Raw genomic sequence first — 23,751 nt, 5'->3', positions numbered from 1 at the left:
TCAAGATACAGTGATCGAAAGCTATATTGATTCAAACTGAATTTACCTGTGTAGTATGTACTGTTACTTCATTACTGTTTCTAATTAATTTATTCCTTCAATAATTCTAAGCTTCTGTATTTCATTTTATGGCATTTTACTGTTATTTACAGCCTTTCTCCCAAATATGTCAAAAAATACATTTTCAGGCTGAATTTTCCATTTATATGTATAGAACTAAACAGGTGTGACACTAAAACACATTTCTCTTCTCTAATAAAGACCAAGACATTTGGAGGAGGAGGTAGCAGTACGCGAAGCAATCTCAGTGCAAATGCAGGAGGGAATCGAAGCAGAGAAGTCTTCCAAAGAGAGAAGATGAAACCTGAGGGGAAAAATGAAGGTGTCTATCGAGAACTGGTAAGGCTTGGGATCTCCAAATTTGAAACACTGTTTTCTACAAAGATTAAAGATTCTCAATACCATTCTTATGTTTGTGTAGAGGAACAGAGATTGCTTTTTTCAGCTTCGTTCTGGCTATTGCTATGGTAGACTTTTAAAAGGATTGTACAACCCCCCCAAAACATCACAGAAATGGGTTTTAGCAAGGAAGCAGCGAAACTTCTGACAACTGTTTAGTTTGATTTTTATTAAAAAATTAACCATATTTCAGCCATATATGCTTGCATTAGTAATAGTTCAATGAAGTACGCTTCTATTGCCATTTGTATGCAAATTAATTTATCTTTTCATTTACTATTAATATTCATTTAAAACTAATTCTTGATTCAGTTGTATTTTGTGATTGACTTTTGTTCTTCTCTCTCTGACAGGTTGATGAAAAGGCTCTGAAACACATCACAGAAATGGGTTTTAGCAAGGAAGCAGCAAGGCAGGCATTAATGGATAATAGCAACAACCTTGAAGCTTCATTAAATTTTCTTCTGAACAGCAATAAGCAAATGACTGTTCAAGGGCCTCCCATTAGAGGTATGACTGGAAAGGCTATCTTACAGAAGCATTTGCATCAGGACAAATTACTCTGAACTGCAGCTCAAAAATATTGGCAATTTTCTCTGCAAATGGTTCACAAAATCATTACTTGCTGTTGCTGTCAATGGGTTTAAACATGTCCCCCCCCCCCCCAGCAGAAAGAGACTAAAAGGTAGAGAAGGAAGAGCTAAAGCAAAAATTGAGGAGTTGTCTGTTTCAGCATATGTCAAGAGTGATCTGTCCATCCCCTGCTCATTAGACAGAAGTTGAAAAATAGAAATGGGTGACCTAAAGAGAGAAAGAAGAGCATTTGGAATAAGGGGACAGATGACAACGTGCACGTTATCCCAGAAGAATGTCACCTTAGTAGGTAAAAAGGCCACTCATTGGTTAGAGCAGGAGTGGACAACTGAGAGGGTAGAAGGTCACATTAATCTCCAGGAAACTCTGGAGGGCCACATTTTCCACAAACTTGGGTGTCTGCTTTAGAAACATGGGAGTATTCTGTTGTTTTGCTTCCACTTGTGCCATTTTGGGCCTGAGAAAGCCTTTTTTGCAACAGAAAGTAAGTTGGGAGGTGACTTCCTAATTTTTCAAAGGCCATTTCGAGGCATATATATATATATATATATATATATATATATATATATAGGGAAGGGCAATGGCTCTGTACATACCGGTGGTCTTGGGTTCAGTTCTCAACCTCTAGGGCAGTGGTTCTCAATCTATGGGTCCCCAGATGTTTTGGCCTTCAACTCCCAGTAATTATAACAGCTGGTAAACTGGCTGGGATTTCTCGGAGTTGTAGACCAAAACACTGGGGACCCACAGGTGGAGAACCACTGCTCTAGGGTTAAAGAAGAATCCTGTTTAAAACCTTAGCTGTTGCCAATCAGCCGACAGTACTATAATAGCTATACCAATAATTCAACTCTGTATGAGGCAGCTTCTTTCTATTGTGTCTGTGTTGGAGTACGGAATACAATATATCACAAATATAAGTTCTAACATATTTTAAGTGATTTGTAGGTCTGGTGGTGAAGACTGATAGTGAGTTGCTGACCTAACTGTGTGTGAGATGTGTGAGGGAAGATAGTCTTGATTTCAGTTTATGAAATTCTTTAAAATAAGATTGATTTGTATAACTTCTAAGTTAGACAAGGAAGATATTTCAATAGTTCAAGATGATCCATTCCTTGGCTAAATAATCAGAGTTGAGACTGCAGTTAAGGAATCGGAAGTTTATGATTTGAAAAGGCAAATATTGGAAGACCTAGGAAAAGTCCTGAAGTGTAAAGATATATCACTGAAAACTAAAGTTAGGTTGAAGCATGCCATTATTTCCTTTGTTTCTATTTATAGTTGTGAAAGTTGGACAGTGAAAAAAATCTGACAGGAAGAAAATCAATTCATTTGATAAGTAGGGTTGGAGAAGAGTTCTGTGGAGAATGTGGACTACTAAAAAGACAAATAATCCCTGACTCTCCAGGTCCTTCCAGACAGGCCCTATATCCCAGGATCTGATCCCAGGTTTTCTGTTTATCCCAGATTATCTGGCAGTGTGGACTCATATAAAGCAGAAATCCTAGGATCCGATCCTGGGATATAGGGCCTTTCTGGAAGAGCCCTCCCTCCAAGTCAAGCCAAGATGACTAAACGGAGGCTATCATGCATTGCCATATCATGAGAAGAGATGGCTTTAAAGCAAGATGATAATTCTTGGTAAAGTGAAGGACAGCAGGAAAAGAGGAAGACCACACTCCAAGAAGATAGACAAAACGAAGAAAGCCATGGCCCTGAGCCTGCAAGACATGCACAGGGCAGTTGATAGAGTGACTTGGGATCTCTCATTCATGAAATTGTCATAGGTGGAAGAAACTAGAAGTCAGTTAACAAAGAGGGGCAAATGAGAAGGATAGTCTGGGACAAGTGGAACATGGAAAAGATTATTAAAGGAATGAATGAAGGAGAAATATGAAAAGGGGATAAAAATGGAAAAGAGAATGTGCAGGGAGGTGAGGTATGGATAATGATGGATTGTATCATTGACCCTGTGTTTCATATCTGCCCAGCTTTTCTCACATATTCTATTATGCCATTGTGGTTGTGCAACTCTTATGATTGGAACTTGTACCAGCCGGCGAATTGTACCTCTTTGCACAAAAGCCCCCCCCCCCCCACACACACACACACACACACAAACACCTTCTCCTGCAGAAGGATGATGTTGTGTCGCACATGCTTATCTCTAACAGGGGGACACAGACTATGTGGCCAATTAAGCTTTTGGAGGACGCACTCTTTCCTCCAAGCTGCTGATGTGTTTTTAAGAAGAATCAACACTTCAGCGGACCTACTGGTCAGCCACAAAGCACCTGCCAGAGCCATCATGAGGAAGGGAATGCAATCAGTGTTGTTTTATACCTGGGACTTTTCACTCCACCAGCACTACATTTTATTTAGGTCCTTCATTTCTTTTGATATTTTATAAATAGATGCACGCAAACATGATTTAAACAGAAGGTGTCCTAAATTCTCAATTTAAAATGTATTTGTTTATTATCTAAAACATGAAAGAGCAGTACCTTACATATGTTTTGTAAACATAACTGGTTTGTAGAGGGAAGAATAAGAGAGAAGTTATTTCAGTATTAATGTCAATCACCAGTTTCTTAGTTGCATTCTGGTTTATTGAATATGAGTTGCTTCTTTTACAGTAAGCTGGTGTGTTATGACCTTATTTCCTATTTGTTAGTTGTTAGCTATACTTCGATTGTTGTATGAATATTCTCTGTTAATTCCCTGCTTCATTTTTATAATGGGAAGGAATCAGACTCAAATAAAGGACCTGTTGCTGGAGATCACATTCACTCTCATTTCTATATGTACAAGATTTTTTCTTCATTTTGTAAATTTTAGATAATATTGTATTGCTATTCTGCTGAAATAACAGTTTTGCTATTGTGTGCATGTGTGTCTGTCTGTGTGTGTATGAGATAAATAGTTCACCGATTTTAATGGACATAAAATGAAGAGTTCACTTAAAGTGTCATAAAGACAAAATGTAGCCACAGTTATTTAAATAGGTTTTTGGCCAGGAGAATAACTTTCAGATAATAATACTGGGAATAATGCCATAGAGTTCTGATATGGCATGAGATCTAGTAATGTTTTAGGCATTTCATAACTTTGATAAGAGTGTACCAAAGGAGCATGATATCCCCACTATACATTTGGAATAATTTGGTACGTAGGTGTAATTTGTTTGTCTATATTTATTATTATTATTATTATTATTATTATTATTATTATTATTTATTAACTTTATTTGTACCCCACTAGCATCTCCCGAAGGATTCAATGTGGCTTACAAGGGGCAAGGCCTCAAACACAACATAACAATACAAAACCAAAGCAAATTAAAAACAGTTAAAGCAATATTAACGACATGCAATAAACAATACATCAAAACACTATAAAACTGGGCCAGGCCAGAGTAATGGGTACAGGATTAAAAGTGCTATATTTAAATATGTTGTATTTTTCCTTTCCAGGGAAAGGAAAAGGCAGAGGCCGAATACGATCTGAAGATGAAGAAGAACTGGGAAATGCCAGGCCATCTGCTCCAAGCACATTGTTTGATTTCCTGGAGTCTAAAATGGGTACTCTTGCAGTAGAAGGTTTGTTGAAAGTCTTTGTTGTTACTTTTACAAGAGAACCCTAGCTGTGCATCTTCCTCTTACATGGATAAGATCTCATGAAAGGATTGGTCCATTCTTAAAACTGCTGTCCTCATGATTCCATATTATTCACTTAATAATAATAAATCTAATTCATTTCTCAAATATTAGTGTAAAGTGTTCAAATAATTTCCAGGTGATCTTTGTTTTTTGTATGAATGAAAATTTGATCAACAATTTAAGTGTTAGTAGGCTTGACATGTCATCCATAAAAATGTTGCAAGAGAATCATGCTGTCTCATTTGACCTGACACATACTTAGGAGCCTTCTAATCAAGGTGAAAGAAGAAAGTGCAAAAGCTGGGCTACGGTTAAACATTAAAAAACCCCAAAAAACCCCAAGACTATGGCAACCGGACTGATAGATAACTGGCAAATAGAGGGAGAAAACATGGAGGGAGTGACAGACTTTGTATTTCTAGGCGCAAAGATTACTGCAGACACAGACTGCAGCCAGGAAATCAGAAGATGTTTACTTCTTGGGAGGAGAGCAATAACCACTCGATAAAATAGTGAAGAGTAGAGACATCACACTGGCAATGGAGATCCACATATTTAAAGCAATGGTACTCCCGATAGTAACCTATGGATGTGAGAGCTGGACCATAAGGAAGGCTGAGTGAAGGAAGATAGATGTCTTTGAACTGTGGTGTTGGAGGAAAATTCTGAGAGTGCCTTGGACCACAAGAAGATCCAACCAGTCCATACTCCAGGAAACAATGCCCGACTGCTCACTGGAGGAAAGGATCACAGAGGCAAAGATGAAGTTGTTTGGCCACATAATGAGAAGACAGGAAAACTTGGAGAAGATAAAAATGCTGGGGAAAATGGAAGGAAAAGGGAAGAGAGGCTGACCAAGGGCAAGATGAATGGATGGTATCCTTGAAGTGACTGGCTTGACCTTGAAGGAGCTGGGGGTGGCCACAGCTGACAGGAAGCTCTGTTGTGGGCTGGTCCATGGAGTCATGAAGACTTGGAAGTGACTGAACAAATAAACAACAACAATACTTAGGATAACTGGTTACATTTTCTCCAATTTACTTTTGGAGCTTTTGAAGAATTCCAGATAAAATCCTCTGTTGAGGACACAAAATAATTAAATGAGATGAAGAAGACAGCTAACGTCTGGGTTTCCAATTTCAGTATTTTTAGCCCATGCCAAATGGAAGTAGCAAAATGAAAACATGGAAGCATCCAATGAAATACAACAGAAAAAAGAGACAAGTTTCCGTGGGGTTGTCATGTGCAATAGGTAAAAGATTTCCTGTACTTTAAATATTTCTAAGGAAGAGGGAGTTCCATCAGATGAAGTTTGCATGAAAAAAATCATGCCACAATTCTATCTTCATATACAGCTATTAAAAATACAGAAATTCTGGCATTTCCCTAGTTCCGCTATTTGGGTGGTCATTGTGAATGAAATAACTCAGTGATGCAGTGATACAATTTTTGGGCTGTGGCAAATATTGCTGAATTAGCACATCCTATACTGGACTGCCAATAGGGGGTCCTAGTTGCTGAATGTCCAAGGAAATGATGATGTAGAAGCTTGGGAAACTACGGCAAAATCAAATACTATATGCCAAAGTTTATTGCAAGCAGAATATAGATTTATCAGGCTACCCTCCACTTTATAATAGAAGGAGAGTGTGACCTTGGTGATAGTTTCAACGCTAGCACAATGGTTCTTTTGCAGCAGAAGTTTGCCTGGTATGCCAGTCAAGGAATGCTAATAAATGCAGATATTGAAGTACTAAGCATACCAGTTGTGGCTCAAGAAATAATTGCACATGTACATAATTTGTAACCTGTCTTATTGAGCACAGGGGGGCTGCTAATCATAAAATAAGGGGTTAGCTACTGGATAGTCAAAAGGTAAGTGATACACAATGTTTGAAGCCTTTAAAGATGTACATTTCTGCAGTGGCACAATCTTCTATGAAGGATCAGCTAGAGCACGTGTGAAATTCAAGGCTCACTATGCCATTTTATGTGACCCTCCAGATCAGTGGTTCTCAACCTGTGGGTCCCCAGATGTTTTGGCCTTCAACTCCCAGAAATCCTAACAGTTGGTAAACTGGCTGGGATTTCTGGGAGTTGTAGGTCAAAATACCTGGGGACTTCTAGGTTGAAAACCACTACTCCAGATTCTGGATTACAGTTCCTGTATTACTCATCATTAAACAATGACTGGAGCTTCTGCCCTTTTTGGGTGGGAAAATAGTAGCAACAGCCAGGGGCAAATCGAGCCTTCAGGCTGTGCTGACTTTTTTCCTTTCTGTGGAATGACCATCGGCTTCTCCATAGAGCATATCAAAATCCATAACTTTGACCCCAGAACCTGTCTTCAATTTATATATGATATCAACTTATATGACAAGAAAACTTATAAGAAAAAGCCCTATACCAACTTACAAGAAAAAGCCCTATACCTATCATTAATTTTACCATCTCTGGAGAAGACAAAGGCAACAAAAATCAAGTATCAAGGCTTGAGAAACTGTTCTGAAAAATAAATCTAATACCTATTATTCTCATTTCGTAGCATCTATTCTGTAGGTTTTTCATCCCCCCCTCCCAAATTACTTCTGTACATAATAGAGCTTTCTGGTGCCTGAATTGGCAAAATGTAAACACCTTTGCCTTGCTGTGATTGAGCACAAGTTTATATTCTGTAGCTGTCATTTGATTTGTATTTTAGCTTCCCCAGCCCTACCAAAGAAACAAAAAGAGAGGAAATTCTGCAAGTAATTTTAATTCAAGGACTAGAAGATTATTATCTACATTTTTAAAAAGTGGTGAAATGATGTAGTCTTCATGGTTTGTTACAAAATGACAAGTTAATAGGCTTTGCGTTCTAGTTTAACATGACTAGAAGCTGGTCAGCAGTCTCTTTTACAACATTAAGCAAACAGATAAGTACCCCTCCCCGCTTCTCTTTATATTATTCTTTCTCCCTTAGGCCATTAGCTGAAACTCTCGAAAGGCTCAACACTTTTTTGCTGGAAAGTTGTAACAAAACCTAATTTGACATTTTGGAGCAAGACATGCTGTTTTGTCACGCAGCTAGACATCTCCTCAGCTATTATGGTAAAAGTTGGAGAAAATGGCCTGGAAAATGCTCCATTCTTTGACTTAATTGCAAGACAGGGAAGCTTTTGTCTTCTTCTAGGTAGCTTTAAGATGACAGGCATTTCCCTTTTAAGCTGTCAGTCAATCATTTTATCCACTTAGGCTCTTATAAATCTGTGACCTTGAAACAATGACGCCAAACTAACCTCTTTTTCTATAAAGGAAGCCACAGACATTTGCTGGGGTGGAAACACTGGCTCGTGATCATTAATAAAATCAATGTTTATTTAATGGATGGCAGCTTTCAGAGTTAAAAATTACTGTCAAATACAAATAGTCTGATGTGACAGAATAGCTGAGGTGCACCAACCACTGACCTGCCTCCCTCAAGGTGGACTCAAAATAAAATAGCTCAAACAAAGGTTTTTGTCAGCTTTCACTCTAAATTAGTAAGGTACTTTAGAGAGATCAGCCAAATTAAATAGCAGCTGAAAGACAACACTTCCACATAAAATTCAGTGGAGTTGCAGGTAAAAAAATACAGAGATGGAAGTGTCAAAGCTGTGCAATGCTATAAATTTAAAATCTTGCAAACAGATAGCCTCAGTCCAGTAAGAATGAATTTTATTGGGGAAAATCAGATTAATTTTTGTGTATGCATATTATAAATTGGCTACTAATTTTTTTTGCATACATCATAGAAGAAAAGTGTCTTTGCACAGAGTTGATAAACAGAGATAGAGCTATCTGACCTCCTTTGTATGAAATGGAGTATTAGGGATGAAAATTCCATATAGTTGTTTTTATCGATTTGTTAGAAAGCATTATTTCAAGTAGGTTAAATACTGAATTTTAAATATTTGTTTTTAGTACCCTGGAAGCTTTTGTTTAGCAGCAGGATAAAAATCTTTACACACACACACACACACACAAAGTTAATCCCCATGTATCATCTCTACAGTAAACAAGAAATTCCAATTAGTTGTGCCACTAATATGTGTTTTTGTTATCTTTTTTTTAGAACCAAAGCTACAGATGCCATTTCAGCAGCAGGGACAACACAGAGTACTAAATACTGAGCAAAATGGCATAAAAATGTATAACCATCAAAGGCATGTTCCTCGAAACGAAAATAGACAGCCAAGAAATGAGAAGCCACCACGTTTTCAGAGAGATAGTCAAAATTCAAGGCATGTCACAGATGGAAGTGGATTATTGAGAGCCAGACCATCTGAAAGGCAAAACTCTTTGGGCCCAGATCAGTGGACCGAAGAGAGAAGCAAGTGTGATAGACTTTACCCACGAAAAGATCTTGCATATCCAACACCTGTTCATCCCGGTGACTTCCATTTCAAGAGACGGGACAATCCTGTACAAAACAGGCAAGGAAAAGTGTCGCTTATGGAGAACTCTTCTAGTCAAGATCCAGCTGACAACAATAACCAGAAGCAAACACATAGGGAAACACAGGTACACCATCCTGAAAATATATACGACAGGAAAACGCCAGTGCTTGGAAATGAAACGTTTGCCACCTTAAAAAATGAGCAGCACTTTGGTGTGAACATAGATTACCAAAACCCTGCTAGAACTGATCGTTTTAGCTCTGTACCAAATGGGGATTTGGAACATTTTCAGAAAGGAAGAAGAGTTGGACCTATTAAAATGCCTGCAGCAAATGCAGCCACACCTTTTGATGTTAAAATGTGCTATGACATTGTGCCCAGAAAAAGGTCTGGGCCTATCAAACCAGAGAAGATCTTGGAACCATCTAATTCAGGAGAGTATGGAAAAAGCTGGCAACCTGGAGACGAATGTTTTGCTCTTTACTGGGAAGACAACAAGGTATGTCCACCACATCTGAAACAACTCTTCACTGTATTTAGAGAGCAAACTGTTTTGTTTTTTTCCTACTATAAAATGTGACAGTAACTTTGGGGAGAAGAAACAGTGACTAATGCTTGTTACCTAGGATGTAGGTGATTGAATGCTTGTTCCTATCCTGCTGTGAAAAATAAATAATTCTCTGAAGATGAGATGTGTGAAAGTAAGCAATGTATTGTAATATTTATGCTACTGAATACTTTCCTTTAAAAAAAAAAGCAGTTGCTACAGTTCTTAAAAGCAATGGATTTTGCTTTGGTGATAAGGGCAGATCAGAGCATGAGACTCGTACAAGTAATATCACACTGAATGTTTTGCTGTCAGAAGTGATCTCAAAAGATGGAGATGCAGCCACGTCTGCTAACCATATACCATTTTTTTCCTCAAAATTTGATGCTTGAGATCATAGGTGGCCAAAGTTGTCCCCCAGTATGCAGCCTCACTTCCATTTCTCATTGGAATAACAGCATGATTAGGCTGCAACAAGAGTTCTGGAAGACAGCTCTTCAAAATAGGGCAAGAAAATAACTGACTTCCCCATACTTTTGCTATAGATTTCTTTCATTGGACAGATGCTCATAGTTTATGTGCCCTGGCATACCTTTGGCAAGACATCTCCTTGCCTTCTTACCATCTCAATATTTAATCCTCCCTTGCTTCTTTTTTTAACTTCATCTTCACATATTATTTGAATGTATGAAATCCTTTAGAACCTCACAAATTTTATTCTCATATAACACTGGGTGCAAGAAAAGAAAGTCTGATTTCTTACCAACAACTAGTGAATTTTTTGCTAAATTACATAGCCCAAAGTGAGGTGCACATTAGGTTTTGTGGTACTTTAGAATCACACATGTAAACTCGCTTGCGCCCCTCCATCAGGCCAAATCTGACCAACTCAACTGACTTCATTCATGAGGTTTTGGAGGTCTTGTGAAAGAGGCCTTAGTTGGGAAGCTGCTGTCCATCCATCAGGCTGAGTCTAAGTGAGTTTGCCAGCTTCAGCCTGATAGAGAGGCACAGCTTCTCCTTGCACATAGTTAATTCCGATACAGGCAGAAGAATGGCCAACAGGCAGGGGAAGCCGCATATTCCATTCGACAACTGTTTTTATCTTTTTTTTTCTTTTTTGCAATGCACACCTTCAAAATTGAGGTGCACATTATAATTGATTTCACATTATACTGATTATACCGTAAATACGGTATCTGTGAGGGTTGTGAGACAGAGAGAAGGACCTCTCAATCAGATCTTAATGAACTTAATGAATTTTCTGAAATGAAAATAGGGCCTTTCAAATATGCCGGCATTGTTGTATTTGTCAATATGATGGGCCTCTTAGATAGTTGATTGCAAATTGAAGTCATCTAAAGTTTTGAAAGTATGTGTTTTTTTCCACCCCAGTTTTATCGGGCTGAGATCGAAGCTCTTCATTCCTCTGGGACAACTGCAGTTGTGAAGTTCTGTGATTATGGAAACTATGAAGAGGTGTTACTAAGCAACATCAGGCCCATTCAAGCTGACACCTGGGTACGTGATAATAAATTGTATACAAAGAGATAAAGTACATAGTTCTTACGAACAATGAAGCCATAAACAGATGACTGGTAATCGTGCAGAGGGTTTTCAAGTAAAAGCCTGAAGAAGAGAATTCTAGAACTGATTAAGACCTCCTTCATTACAAATCCATCCATAACAATGCCTTAAAGAAGCATGTGGTCTTATACTCATGTAATAAAATATTTAAATTGTTGGGGCAATATATTCTTGAATCACTAGCAAACTAATATTTATATGAACCATTGATACAATTTTAATTTTTTTTCTTTGCCACATTAAGAGTTCTGATCAGTGGCTTTTGTGTGGTTTTCTGTTCAGAAAATGATAAGATTTGAATTCCAAAGCGGTTTTAATCTATGTATGTATGTATGTATGGCTAAAATGAGAACTGTTTCCATCATTGTTTTACATGTGATCCTTCCTTTAACACATATAACATTACATAAACATATTCAATAGGTAAAATATCATGCAGACTTAAGTTACTTTATAAAATACACCATTCCAAACTCTTATACACAGTTCATTGAGAAGTGCAAAGTATTACCTAATAAAAAAGACATGAAATGTAGTGTGTGTGTGTGTATACACACACATACATACATACATACATACATACATATATACACACACACAAGGATCTTCTCTTAAAATTATTGGGTTGTATCCAGCAAAGATTAGGACACTTTGCACAACCCACCCCAAATCATTAAACAGGTTTTAGGAGACAAAGGGGGTATGCCTTATACACACAACTTGGCACCATTGGCTATCACTCATGGCTTTTAATTCAATTTTATGGAGGCTGTGTAATTGGCTGTCTTGTCTACGATGACATTTCGTAATTATCATTGTTAATGGCATACAAAGAAGTGAACTGTCAAATAGGCTCTTATGTATTTTAATTTTGAAGTGCTGCTTTTTGCTCTTTTTGCATTAATTTTTGACTTGCAAGTAGACACCTTAAAATTGATTAAATTAATTCATACCTTTACTGACTTATTACAGCAATAGGTAGTAATTACCAGAACTTTTGCTATGTATCTTTGTGCTACTGATAAGCATTCAAGTTTTATTTTCAGTGCTTCAAACATATTCCCAACAGCAGAGGATTTTGACGTGCTGTTTGTCCTGCTTCTGCTTTCTCTTCATTGGTTTTCTGTAGTTTGAAAGAGGGTATAGACTTTGGAGCCACATCTTCCTCTTTCCTACTATGCTCTTTTCATGTTCTTTTCATCTTGGCCTTCGGACTCTCCAGCCCAATGTGGAATGCCACTGTTTCTGCTGCAGTGTCGCTTGGAGTCTTCCCAATGTATATGTCAGAACTATAATGGTCTGATAAGAGAGCTCCATCTAACACTAAGATAGATATTTAGACCCTGAATACTGCAACACATGTCCTCTTCTGCATCTCGGAATGGGACTTGTCGTGGTTTGTAGCCTATAGTGCAAATTTCAGAGCTTCCGAGCAAGGCAGTAGAAGTTCTAGGACACATTATGGCAGACATTAAAACTTCCATGGCTCTTGTGGGTAGGAATAGTGTTACAATTGTCACCTGGCTTAAGAATTCATTGTGATGCTGATCAAGAATATGATTAGTTTTTTCAGAAGTTAAGAAATGCTGGGGAAATAATTCTATTATCACATTTCTAATAGAGGAAGTAGAGGGATTAGAGAATCATCCATCCATTTGTATTGATACATCAAAGATTTGTTTTGATTTTTGCATTAGTTGGCAAGATTGTAGGCTTGGCCAGTCTTTATTACCTGTTGCTCTAAGGAACATCATGTGCATTGCTATTTTTCTGTTGCAGTGGCCGCAAGCAAATCAGTTCTATCCTGATACCATGCAGACTTAACAGTCTCAGCAAACCACAGATGAAAATATAGGGACAGAAATGAGAAAAGGCAGAAATTCTGTAGGCTCTTTCAAAATGATCATAGGTGGACTGTTGAGAGACAGGCAGATTTACCCATTGTGCCCAGGAGGTTACGGGTTGTGTGCTTTATCGGAGGAAGAATGCTAGTGTTGCCAGTTCTCTTTCTTTAAATTATATATAATGCATCTTCACATAGTACATATATTTAAATTGAGGATAAATTACACTTGCAGTTTGCTGAACTTGAGTAATGGGAGTGTGTGAATGATGCTTGAGATGCATTTGGTATTCACCATGTTCTCTCCAGGATGTGATCAATCATCTTCAGCATTTTTTTACCAGGTTTTGGTAACTGCATCTGGAGGTGTCTTTTAAAATGACATTTTTCTCTCTCTTCTGCTTGGCTGCTTTACAATTTAATAATTTCTATGTTAATAACATTTCACTAAGGTAGTTTGGTAGTTGTACAGGTGAAATCTTGGTACGGTCCTAACTCAACATTCTTCACCATATTACTTGTGTCATGGTAGACAATATAATATCCATTTACTAATATCAAAGCATCTGGTAAAGAAATAAAGGAAGGTGGTATCACTGTAGTAATGCTTCTCAATTATATTTTAAGTAAATGAAAGGGCTACATGAATTTGGTATCTTTCCTAAAACAATAAATTTACCAGTGAACACCTATTATGTAGACATGCAGATGTTTCGCTACAAACTGTAGACAACAAAAAGATTGTCCTTTCAAGGATTGTTTGAAAGTTTTGCTTGACAATAGATATGTACACTTGTGTATGTAATACATGGTTTTGCTAAATGTAGCAATGATCACAGAATAAATGAATATGTTTGCAACGAATCAGCCCCAAATTAAATGCCATCAGAATAAATTATTAATTTCTTTTGCAACATTTAAGATAAAACTTAAAAGCATGTATTGTTCAGAGCCTTCAGACTGAATTAAGTCTGTGTTGTAGAAATGTAAAATAAACACAAAAAACTCTTTAACCTAAAGTGTTACGTTTTTCTCAATTTTCAGGAATATTATTATTGTAAATATCTGTACAATTTTCAGTATCTAATTTTGTTGTCAGCATAGTGTCCTTACTGCTTTTTTCATACATTTGTGTGCGCCATAGTCCTCTGGTAGCATTTAACTTTATTTCTAGATGAAGAGCTCAACTCCCATCTGGTTAAAATTTAGTTGTTTCATAACACTGGCCAACACATTTTGGTGCCTCAAATGTTAGACCTGTTTTTGGGTATATTTGACCTGTTGATTCCAAAAATGGCACAGTTTCCACCTGTTAGCTCTAGTTTTTGAGATACATAACATATGGCATATACCAGTCACCATCTGCTTGCCCACAGAAAAACAAGACAATCGTATCTAAGAAACTACAGCTGATGTGGCCTGTCCAATGCAGTTTCTGAAGCAGTGTCCCAAATTACCCCAGGAACAGGCCTAAAAGGCAAGACACCAATTTTTTTGTTAAGATGTGTAATTTTTTTAATTGCCATGACTCTACTAATCCCTCTGAAGTATTGGCAGTAGTGAGTGCCATCTTAGCAAATGTGCGACTCTGTCATTCACCACTAATTTCAAACATTCTAACTTCACAGAACCCTTCAGACATCAGCATGTTTACCAAAGAAGCTCCAATGCATTTCAAAGGCTTTTGGCACATTTTCTAGGATGTAGTCGAACTTCATGTCATGTATAGGTCAGATATATTGGGTTTCATCACTGCCCTACAGGAGTTACATGTGTCTGAGAACAAACACACCAAACACTTTAAGTTAGGCATACTCACTGGACACATCAGTGCTTAGTGTTTTCAAAAACCTTTATGCAAAGTCATCTCACCTAAGTTTAATATGCCAGTACTATCAGAAAATAGTGGTAATTGGCACTAGCTCTCCAGTCTTTGTCTGTATGAACAAAGTTTCTTTCAGTGTTTGTTGGGTCAGGTGTGTGCTGGCACACAAATAATCAAATTTGTTAGGATATTTTTCTTCCCTTAGGGTCTCTAAACCATGTGAATAACTGTAAATTGGTAAGGAGACTCTTGCTACTCAGCTAGTGAAAATGAAATGATAACCAGTAAGGCTCTTCTCTGCATCTTGAAGAAAAAGAAACAACAAAATTTAAATTGCTACAGGTTGGTTGCCAGGTAAATATATATTAAGACACTGTCTCACTGTGATCTCAAATTGAGTTATCAGTTGCCAAATAAGTAGTGGGATGCTCTATTTCTGATAACAAATATTTCTCGAAGGTTGTGATGACACAGGTGTATCCTCAATTTCACCACCTGACACACATTCTCTCATTTGATAGCAGAGGCAGGAATGAGATGCCTTCTGCATCTCAGAAATGCCGGAGTGTGGATTTTTCTTTTTCACATGCTCATTTATACTCGCATCCAGCAATCTCTATCTGTTCTCTTCCCAGTTAAGAAAGATGATATTAAAATTCTTAAGTCCTGAAAAGAGTTCAGTTAATATGGTCCTGTGGTGTGGAAGATGGGTTGCAAAATCAGAATAGTCATGATCCCAAATGAGGAGCAGGAGTTCTTTATTAAGGCAGATGTCTGCTTTAAATGAGATCTCATGAAATTAACTTTATTGTCAGATAAGGAAGAAAAAGGTAACATGCTCTCTGCTTCTTTTCCCCTACCTATTAACCCGTACAAGGATTGTATGCTATCAGCACATTCTTTTAAGAGAGTTTGTTATGCCAAGTATAGTGCTGCTTATATCTTCTGAGAATGTATTAATGACAAGATGAACAACTGAATAGTAGCTCTCACAGAATCCTAATAGAGATATGAACATCTGTTGATCCATCACAGCTCTGCAGATTTTAGACATCTGTCCATATAATCTTTCAATATGTTCAAGTGCAGTGGCCATCAGCCCTAGCCAGAAAAGCCAGTGGTGAAGAGTTAAGGTAGTTATAGTCCAGTAATCTTTGGAGGGATATGTGTTTCTCCTTACAGGTCTGTGTTGCCATTTGAAGATATGTATACCGGAGACTTTGATACACTTTGACATCTTAATATTTTTAGGTGCCTGATTAAGCAATGCATAGTGTGGAAGCAATAACTTTTGTGTTTGGAGGTCACATATCAAGCATATACACTTGCCAGGAAGTTAGTAATCAAATGTGGTTCTTTATTAATGTGTATCTAGTGACAACCCCTGGATGTGCTTCCGTGCTACTTATTAAATGGATTGAATGCAAATAGAACATTAAAAGCAAACCAGTCTAGTAGTAATTGCTGCTTCGTACTCAGTACAAGGGGAATTGTGTGTAACCATATTGACCTTCAGAGAAATTCCAAACTCCATAGTGCAGTGGTTCTCAACCTGTGGGTCCCCAGGTGTTTTTGTCTGCAGTTCCCAGAAATCCAGCCAGTTTCCCAGCTGTTAGGATTTCTGGGAGTTGAAAACCAAAACCAAAACATCTGGGGACCAACAGGTTGAGAACCACTGCCATAGTGCAATAATATTTTTATTAAGACTAAAGCTTAAAGCTTTTGAAACCCCAAATTTCCTCATCAAGCAAAATGGAAGTGTAGGAAAGGGCTAAGTAATAATCAAATTGGATATGTAATGTCCAGGATTCTGGGATCTGAACCTGTTCCTCTAAAGTCTTGGGATGCCACACCTATTTTCCCAATCCCCTATGTATTTTTTACATTTTAAAATCCTCTTGAACTCTGTAGGAGGCAAGAGCGTCAGTTTTCCTACATTTCAAACTCCCAAGTTGTCATCAACCCAAAGGAGATTTTTTTTTTTTATGAAACACAAAGGAAGCTGTGAACCTAAAACAGTTCAGGAGTGGCTTGCCCTGATTAGCTGTCAGTTCCGTGTGCTTCAGCATATGCAGAGCTGAACCCAGTGGGAGGAAGAAGCTTCCTCCCAAAATTGGAGATGTAGGGAAGCGCATGGCGCTGCAGCATCCCTGCCTGGTAAGTCAGGCAGGGGTTTTAATATCTGCAGTTACATTTCTTATAATTTTGCATACAAATGTAACTATCCAAAAATAATGTAGAAATTACTATATACTTAAGATACACTATAAATAGTTTTATTCATTCATTAAATGCACAACAGTATTGATTTCTACTTTGTTTTTATACCAACATCATCCATTCCACACAAAGTGCAAGTAATATTGTGAGCTTTCACAAAACTTGAAAGATTCAGTTATTTCATTATATCATGATCTGAAGTAGGCACCTGAATTTGTACTCATTATTGGTTAAATATTATGATAGCAGCACCATGTCACTACCTGCCTTCTTTTCACAAAAACCTTGAATTGTTCTTTATTTTCTGGGAAAAGATTTCAATTTATTCCTAGGGCAGAAGTAACTAAATAAATTTTCAATCAATCATATTGTACTCTTAAGGAAATTCAACAGGGGAACATACTAGCTCCATATCCTTTCATTGTTACCTTCCATTTTCTACATGTGAGGGCTCCAGGAGTTGTGGACCTTGAAAAAGTTTCCGATCACATATGGAAAGCAAAGCCAGAAGATGCCCCTCATTTGTTCATAACAGATTACTGAATATTTAAACATTTTTTTCTGAATTTAACTGTTGAGCTGTGTCAATTGAAAAGGAAGGAGGAACTGTCTCCCCTCAACTCTCTTGTTTTACATAGTCATATTATTCATGTTTAAAGCTGGCAGCTGGTCTGGATCAGAAGATGTTGGGTGTGTTGAAATTAAATATATTCCACATTTTTTAAAAAACAACAACCCTAGAATATTGGGACTAAAGCCATGGTGAAGTGTGTTGCTGTTCAAGCATATGGATGCGCTGGAAAAAACTTGTTGAATGTCTCCACCTACTATGCGGTAAAGTGATAAAGAAAATAATATCTCATTTTGTATTGTATTTATACTTCATCTTTCTAAATCTTGGAACCAAGGCAGTAAAAACATGTTAAACTGTCCATAAAATTAAAACCATGAACAACATAAATTTAAATAAAAAGGATAAAAGTCATCCTTCAGTATACTAATAAAGGCTTTTTCTTGTATAGCAATTTCTAAAAGCCAATTTCTTGTATATTGTATAATTTGTATATAAAAATATATGAAATTTAAAAGCAACAGTAATTAGTGCTAAATATAGAACAAGATGGTGCCAGCTTGACTGCTGCCCTGAAGGTTGGGTTGCTGACCTGAAGGTTGCCAGTTTGAATCCATGAGACAGAGTGAATTCCCATCTGTCAGCTCTAGCAGGATGGTAACACATCCGGGCGTACTCTGGGCAATGTCTCTGTAGATGGCCAATTCTCTCACAACAGAAGCTACTTGCACAAGTCCCTTCTAACATGATAAAAAAATGGAAATACAACTAGTTTTTGCTACTAAAGGAAATAATAGAAAATAAAGTAAATTGAAAATAAACACCAATAATAAGTTCAGAAGTTCCTATTAACTTAGGAAAAGACTTGTCACCTTGCTTTCAACATTCCAAGAATGGAGGAAACAAACCATATTTGCAGAATCTGTAAAGCAAAGAAAACAACAGCATGACTTGTCTACAGTAACAATGTTTTCCATTGTTGAAAAAAGTTTGAAAGAAAAGTCTCCAAACTTATCACAGGATGATCAGGAAGTTAGATACTAATTAATAACTCTGAATTTTTGAATGTATCATTTGCAATCACGTCATACACAAGAATGAATGGAACCAATATAACACCATTTGTTTTTGGGAAAAAAGAAAACAGTACCAGCTTCTCAGAATTTTTTGGTTTTGCAACTCAGTAGCCTCTTGTTTAGACTTCTGTTTTTAATTCCATGGATTTAGAAAATGGAAAAAAATTACAGGCGGAAAAAGGTTGTCTTAACTTCATACGTTACCATTATTCATGATTCCGTATATGTAATTGCAGGCAAAGGTAATTTTTATTCATGTGTAAAAAGAGGAGGAATGAGAAGACAGCATTCCAAATTTACTGAATTATTTTAATGTATACAGAGACATTTTCATTTAGCGAACGAGTTTAGCATAATGGTACTTTCGTTAAAAAATGCAGATGGCCCACTTGAATTCTCTGCTTGATTCTGGAGCAGTGGTTCCCAACCTGTGGTCCATGGACCACCATTGGTCCGCAAGAACTAAAATATGGTCCACAGCCTCACCGTTACTACTACACCGTTGCAGCAAGAGCAACTGGTCTCGCGAAATCTTCATATAGTGCCGAGGCTTATTAAATATGGTTTTCTGTGGGCGAGCAGATGATGTCTAGTGGATGGCATATGTTCTGTATCAGTAACTAGAACTGATATGGTCTATTTGATTCAATTTTTTGAATCAGCACCCCAAATAACCCAACCTAATTTATAGTTGATCAAAAACTGATTGGTAACTCTTTTGGTACTAATGTTGGAGAGTGATCCCTAGGCAAAGTGGTCCCTGGTCAAGTGGTCCCTGGTCAGAAAAAGGTTGGGAACCACTGTTCTGGAGGAAAGCCTCCCTGGGCCAATGCACAGTTCAGAAGCTTGGTCCTTCTTCCTTTTCTAGCTTTAGGCTTAATGGAAATAGAATTAAAATGTACATTCAGTGGAATATACGTTTGTTTAAATAAGATCTTAGATTCAGCGTAGTTTTCTATCCCATAAATAATGAGCCTGCTTTATAGTAATGGCCTCGCTTTCAAACACCTCTTGGGTTGAATCTCACTTATGCAAAATGATTGGGACCAAAAGTGTTTCAGCTGTTGGATTTTTTAGATGTTTTTGGAATATTTGCATACATACGCACACACACACACACACACAAATAATGAGATCATGAAGTTAGCAACCATGTCAAAACCAAATTCATCTGTATTTCATATACACTATATACACATAGTCAAAAGATTATTTTTACACAATGTTTTAAACAGCCCATTTTAAAGTCTATTGCTGACCAGTTAAAAACAGAAACAAAAAACACCCTGAAATCCTGGAGTTTAAATGTTGTAGACATTATCAGTAGACATTAATTTGTCCTGCTCCTTTGTTTCATAACAGCACAAAAATTGAAATTCAAATCTGAGACATGTTTAAAATGTGCTTCTTCTGAAATGGTAAATGTTAAGAAAATATAAATTCAAGCTGTTAATATTCATCTGTTGTTGTGTCCATATTACACTAAGCAATTCTGTGACTGAGGGACAGTACACAATAGTGCAATATAATTAAACCTAATTTGTTGTGAAGAGACAAAATGCACTGTTGACAACCATATGGTATAATATGGTATAATCCATGGTTGTTAAATCCTTTTCCTAGAGTGTGTCTTATTGTAGGGAATTGTATGGGTGGAGCTATAAAACTAATTGGAGCAGTGGTAGAATTTATGATGAGATGGAATACTATTTCAGTATAAGACGTAAAGGAAAGCAGGGGAAGGAAAAAGAAAGTGTGAAGACATATACAAGACATTTGGAAACAATAGAATAAGTTTCGTATAGATTTCTTGGAAATCAGATTTATCTGTGTTAACACACATGGTTTCTTTCTTCATATATACAGTGTGCAATTACAAAAGAACCTTTGTATAGTTTGAACTTTAGGCAATACAGCTTTTTCTTTATAATAGCATATGTGGCTGATAATAATGTACAATGTATAATGAACTACCCAGACTCCTCTAGATATCCCCAGGGTTGATTAAGCAAAGCCATTTCTTCTTGCTTTTTGCAAAGAAACCCCTGCAAATGCCACCGATATCTCTACAAAAGTGTCACCATTAATAAAGGATACAATTTCCCTAAAAAGTCTTGCAAAGTTGTCAGTATTAAGGTAAGGGCAGGGATGCCAGAATATAACCAGTATATTCATAAATACAGCATTTTCCCATTTGATCCCACCCTCTCCATTGAGTTTTGTAGCTTTTAAAATGGCTCACATTCAAACTGCATTATAACTCCATACAGAAGTTATAATGCAGTTTGATGCCGACTTAAGTTTGGGGTGTCCACAAATGTACACCCCCAATGCGCTTAAGAGTGTATGTGACCAGAAATGTGCTTTAAAAAACTTACCATAAAGTTCGGAATACGACAGATAATGTGCTGAAGCCAGTTAGAGTCTATCCTATGTAGGACTCCAAACCGGGACGGGAAAATGCGGAACCCTTGACCAAAGACTCCTAGTGCTGAAGCACTTTATCCTAGCTGGCTAGAAGATCAATTACTACTCTTCCAGGAGAGGACACTACACTGTTCCCAAGGAAACTTTTGATTTCTGCTCCTTGTTTCTTATTTCTTGTGCCCTGCCACAGTCTAGCACTTATCCAGTACAGACATAGATATGAGCATCAGTGCATCTCAGTGGACTAGTTGCATTTTCCAACAGCTGCTACCCGCATATACTGTGATTCCTGGATTCAGTTCTGATCTGCAATTGTGACCAGCATCCCAGCCTCAAACTAGTTCCTGAGCTATTGTTTATGTAGGTACTGCTCAGTGAAACCGGTTCATTTTAATCCACTACAAAAGTGGATTATAGTGCCTCTGTAGAAGCATCCTAATTCTACATTCATTGTGTCTCTTGCATTCTGCACTGGTGCTGTTCTCTACGTTTTAAGGATTTTCTCGCACTGTGTTGGCATAATGTTACAATGGAGTATAACATTATGGAACAAAAAATGTATACACACAAATATGATATCCTGCAGACTATATTTCAGAGGAAGGACCTGCAAAACCACCTTGGAATATCCCTTGGCTCAGAAAACCCTATGAAATGCAAGTGGTCACCATAAGTTGATAAGCGGCTTGAAGGCAAATAGACACTGAAAAATCCCTGCAGATACCGATTGAAGCAAGCAAAAGTATGTGAGTTAATTCCTATCTGCAGTATATAAAATTGTAATTGTTAACAATGTATAATTGTTTTAAAAAGTTAGAAAATGGTTTTGGGGCAGCAAAAAGCAGTTGGGGTAGCAAAAAGCTGTTTTAGAAAATTGCTCTCCTTAAAGAAGTGAGAAAGAATATCTCATAAGATGCTCTTTTCAGTTTCTCCAAATTTTCCAGCTGCATACACTTATTCTTCCTCCTTCTCTTTCTCCTTACCACTGCTACTTGTTTTTCTGAGCCTTTATATTCCAGGAATTCAATGGGGGGGGGGGGGGGGAGTAAACTGAGTGTGTGATGGGATAGACAGGTAGCAGTAGTAAGGAGAATTGATGCAGGATTGCAAAGAAAAGAATTAGAATGCTAAGATACAGTCTGTATTGCTTTTCTTCGCTCATCACAAATAATTAACCCCAACTGATGTCCTCCATCCTTTTAGCCAGTATACTCCTTTCTGCCATGCTTTCAAAATATTTCCACTAGAAAAATAAGGTGCTCTCAATGCATGCTATGTAGTGTGTGGATATTGCATATTTCCTAGTGCTCATTTTTCTGAATCAGTTTTTTAGAGATATGAATATAGGTTAGTGTGCACAAATAAAGGATTATTAACAAAGTATGTCATTATTTTCATTACTTTTTCTCCCTATTCCCATATTTCTAAACCAACAGTCATTCGTGATTATATAGGCTGTTTACCACCTAATACATAAATAACTTGTCTCCCCAAATTGTTACAAAAGTGGTTTATTTTAGGTAAGAAGTAATCCATTCTGAAAATCATTTTGTTTTTGAGTCTGTTGTGAACTAAAGCTTCCAGTTTTGTCAAATAATACTTGATTTTTCATGATTTAGGCATTTACTGTGAACAGCTTGAACTGAAAATTAGTCTATTAAGCAAAATGAGATGGTGGAGTCCATTTAATTCAAATATATATTGAAGTCCTCCCTAGCAGTAATCTGACTCCTTCTGCTTTTAGGAAAGATAATTTTAGTTATTTTCATTTCTCAAACTGTATTTTTATTTTAACCTTGTTTTTTTGTTCATTCTTGAGGACACTGTGAAGGAAGTTGATAGTGATTGTAAATGAATCTTTCTTAAACCCGAGTTAAATCATTTGAAACAAGTGTTTCTGATTTGACATACTGAAGCCCTATAGAACTGATATGCCTTTGCTGGGCCACAGGAATGCAAATATCAGGCAAATTAATTTACAATACCATAACATATACAGTATCTAGGAAATAAATGTACATTTTGTTTATTCATTCAGTTGCTTCCGACTCTTCGTGACCCTATGGACCAGCCCAGGCCAGAGCTCCCTGTCAACCCTCACCACCCCCAACTCCTTCAAGGTCAAGCCAGTCATGTCAAGGATACCATCCATCCACCTTGCCCTTGGTTGGGCCCTCTTCCTTTTTCATTCCATGTTACCCAGCATCATTATCTTCTCCAAGCTTTCCTGTCTTCTCATTATGTGGTCAAAGTACTTCATCTTTGCCTCTAATATTCTTCCCTTCAGTGAGCTGTCGGGCCATATTTCCTGGAGTATTGATTGGTTTGATCTTCTTGCAATCCAAGGCACTCACAGAATTTTCCTCCAACACTGCAGTTCAAAGTGTGTATCTTTCTTTGTTCATCCTTCCTTATTGTCCAGCTTTCACATCCATAAGTTACTATGGGGAATACCATTGCTTTAACTCTGCGGACCTTCGTTGCCAATGTGATGTCTCTACTCATTGCTCTCCTCCCAAGAAGTA

The 23,751-nt window shown here is 37.3% G+C and overlaps 1 protein-coding gene across 2 annotated transcripts in view; it reads left to right on the top strand.

The window, feature by feature from the left end:
• The window catches only part of TDRD3 (tudor domain containing 3), an 82,177-nt gene that overhangs the window by 41,561 nt on the left and 16,865 nt on the right, over positions 1-23,751 (top strand). For both annotated transcript variants that reach the window (XR_009631069.2, XM_060769385.2), the window contains exons 8-12: positions 262-399; positions 813-969; positions 4,527-4,652; positions 8,806-9,629; positions 11,073-11,198. Coding sequence is in view for 1 of the 2 variants with exons in the window: in XM_060769385.2 (XP_060625368.2) it covers positions 262-399; positions 813-969; positions 4,527-4,652; positions 8,806-9,629; positions 11,073-11,198 (1,371 nt within the window). In the remaining variant the exon portion in view is untranslated. The remainder of the gene's footprint in view (positions 1-261; positions 400-812; positions 970-4,526; positions 4,653-8,805; positions 9,630-11,072; positions 11,199-23,751) is intronic.

This window comes from Anolis sagrei, chromosome 3 (genome assembly GCF_037176765.1).
Source record: "Anolis sagrei isolate rAnoSag1 chromosome 3, rAnoSag1.mat, whole genome shotgun sequence".
In the NCBI taxonomy this organism is placed as follows: domain Eukaryota; kingdom Metazoa; phylum Chordata; class Lepidosauria; order Squamata; family Dactyloidae; genus Anolis; species Anolis sagrei.
Note: the sequence above shows the minus strand (reverse complement) of the source record. Positions and strands in the feature narration are given on the sequence as shown.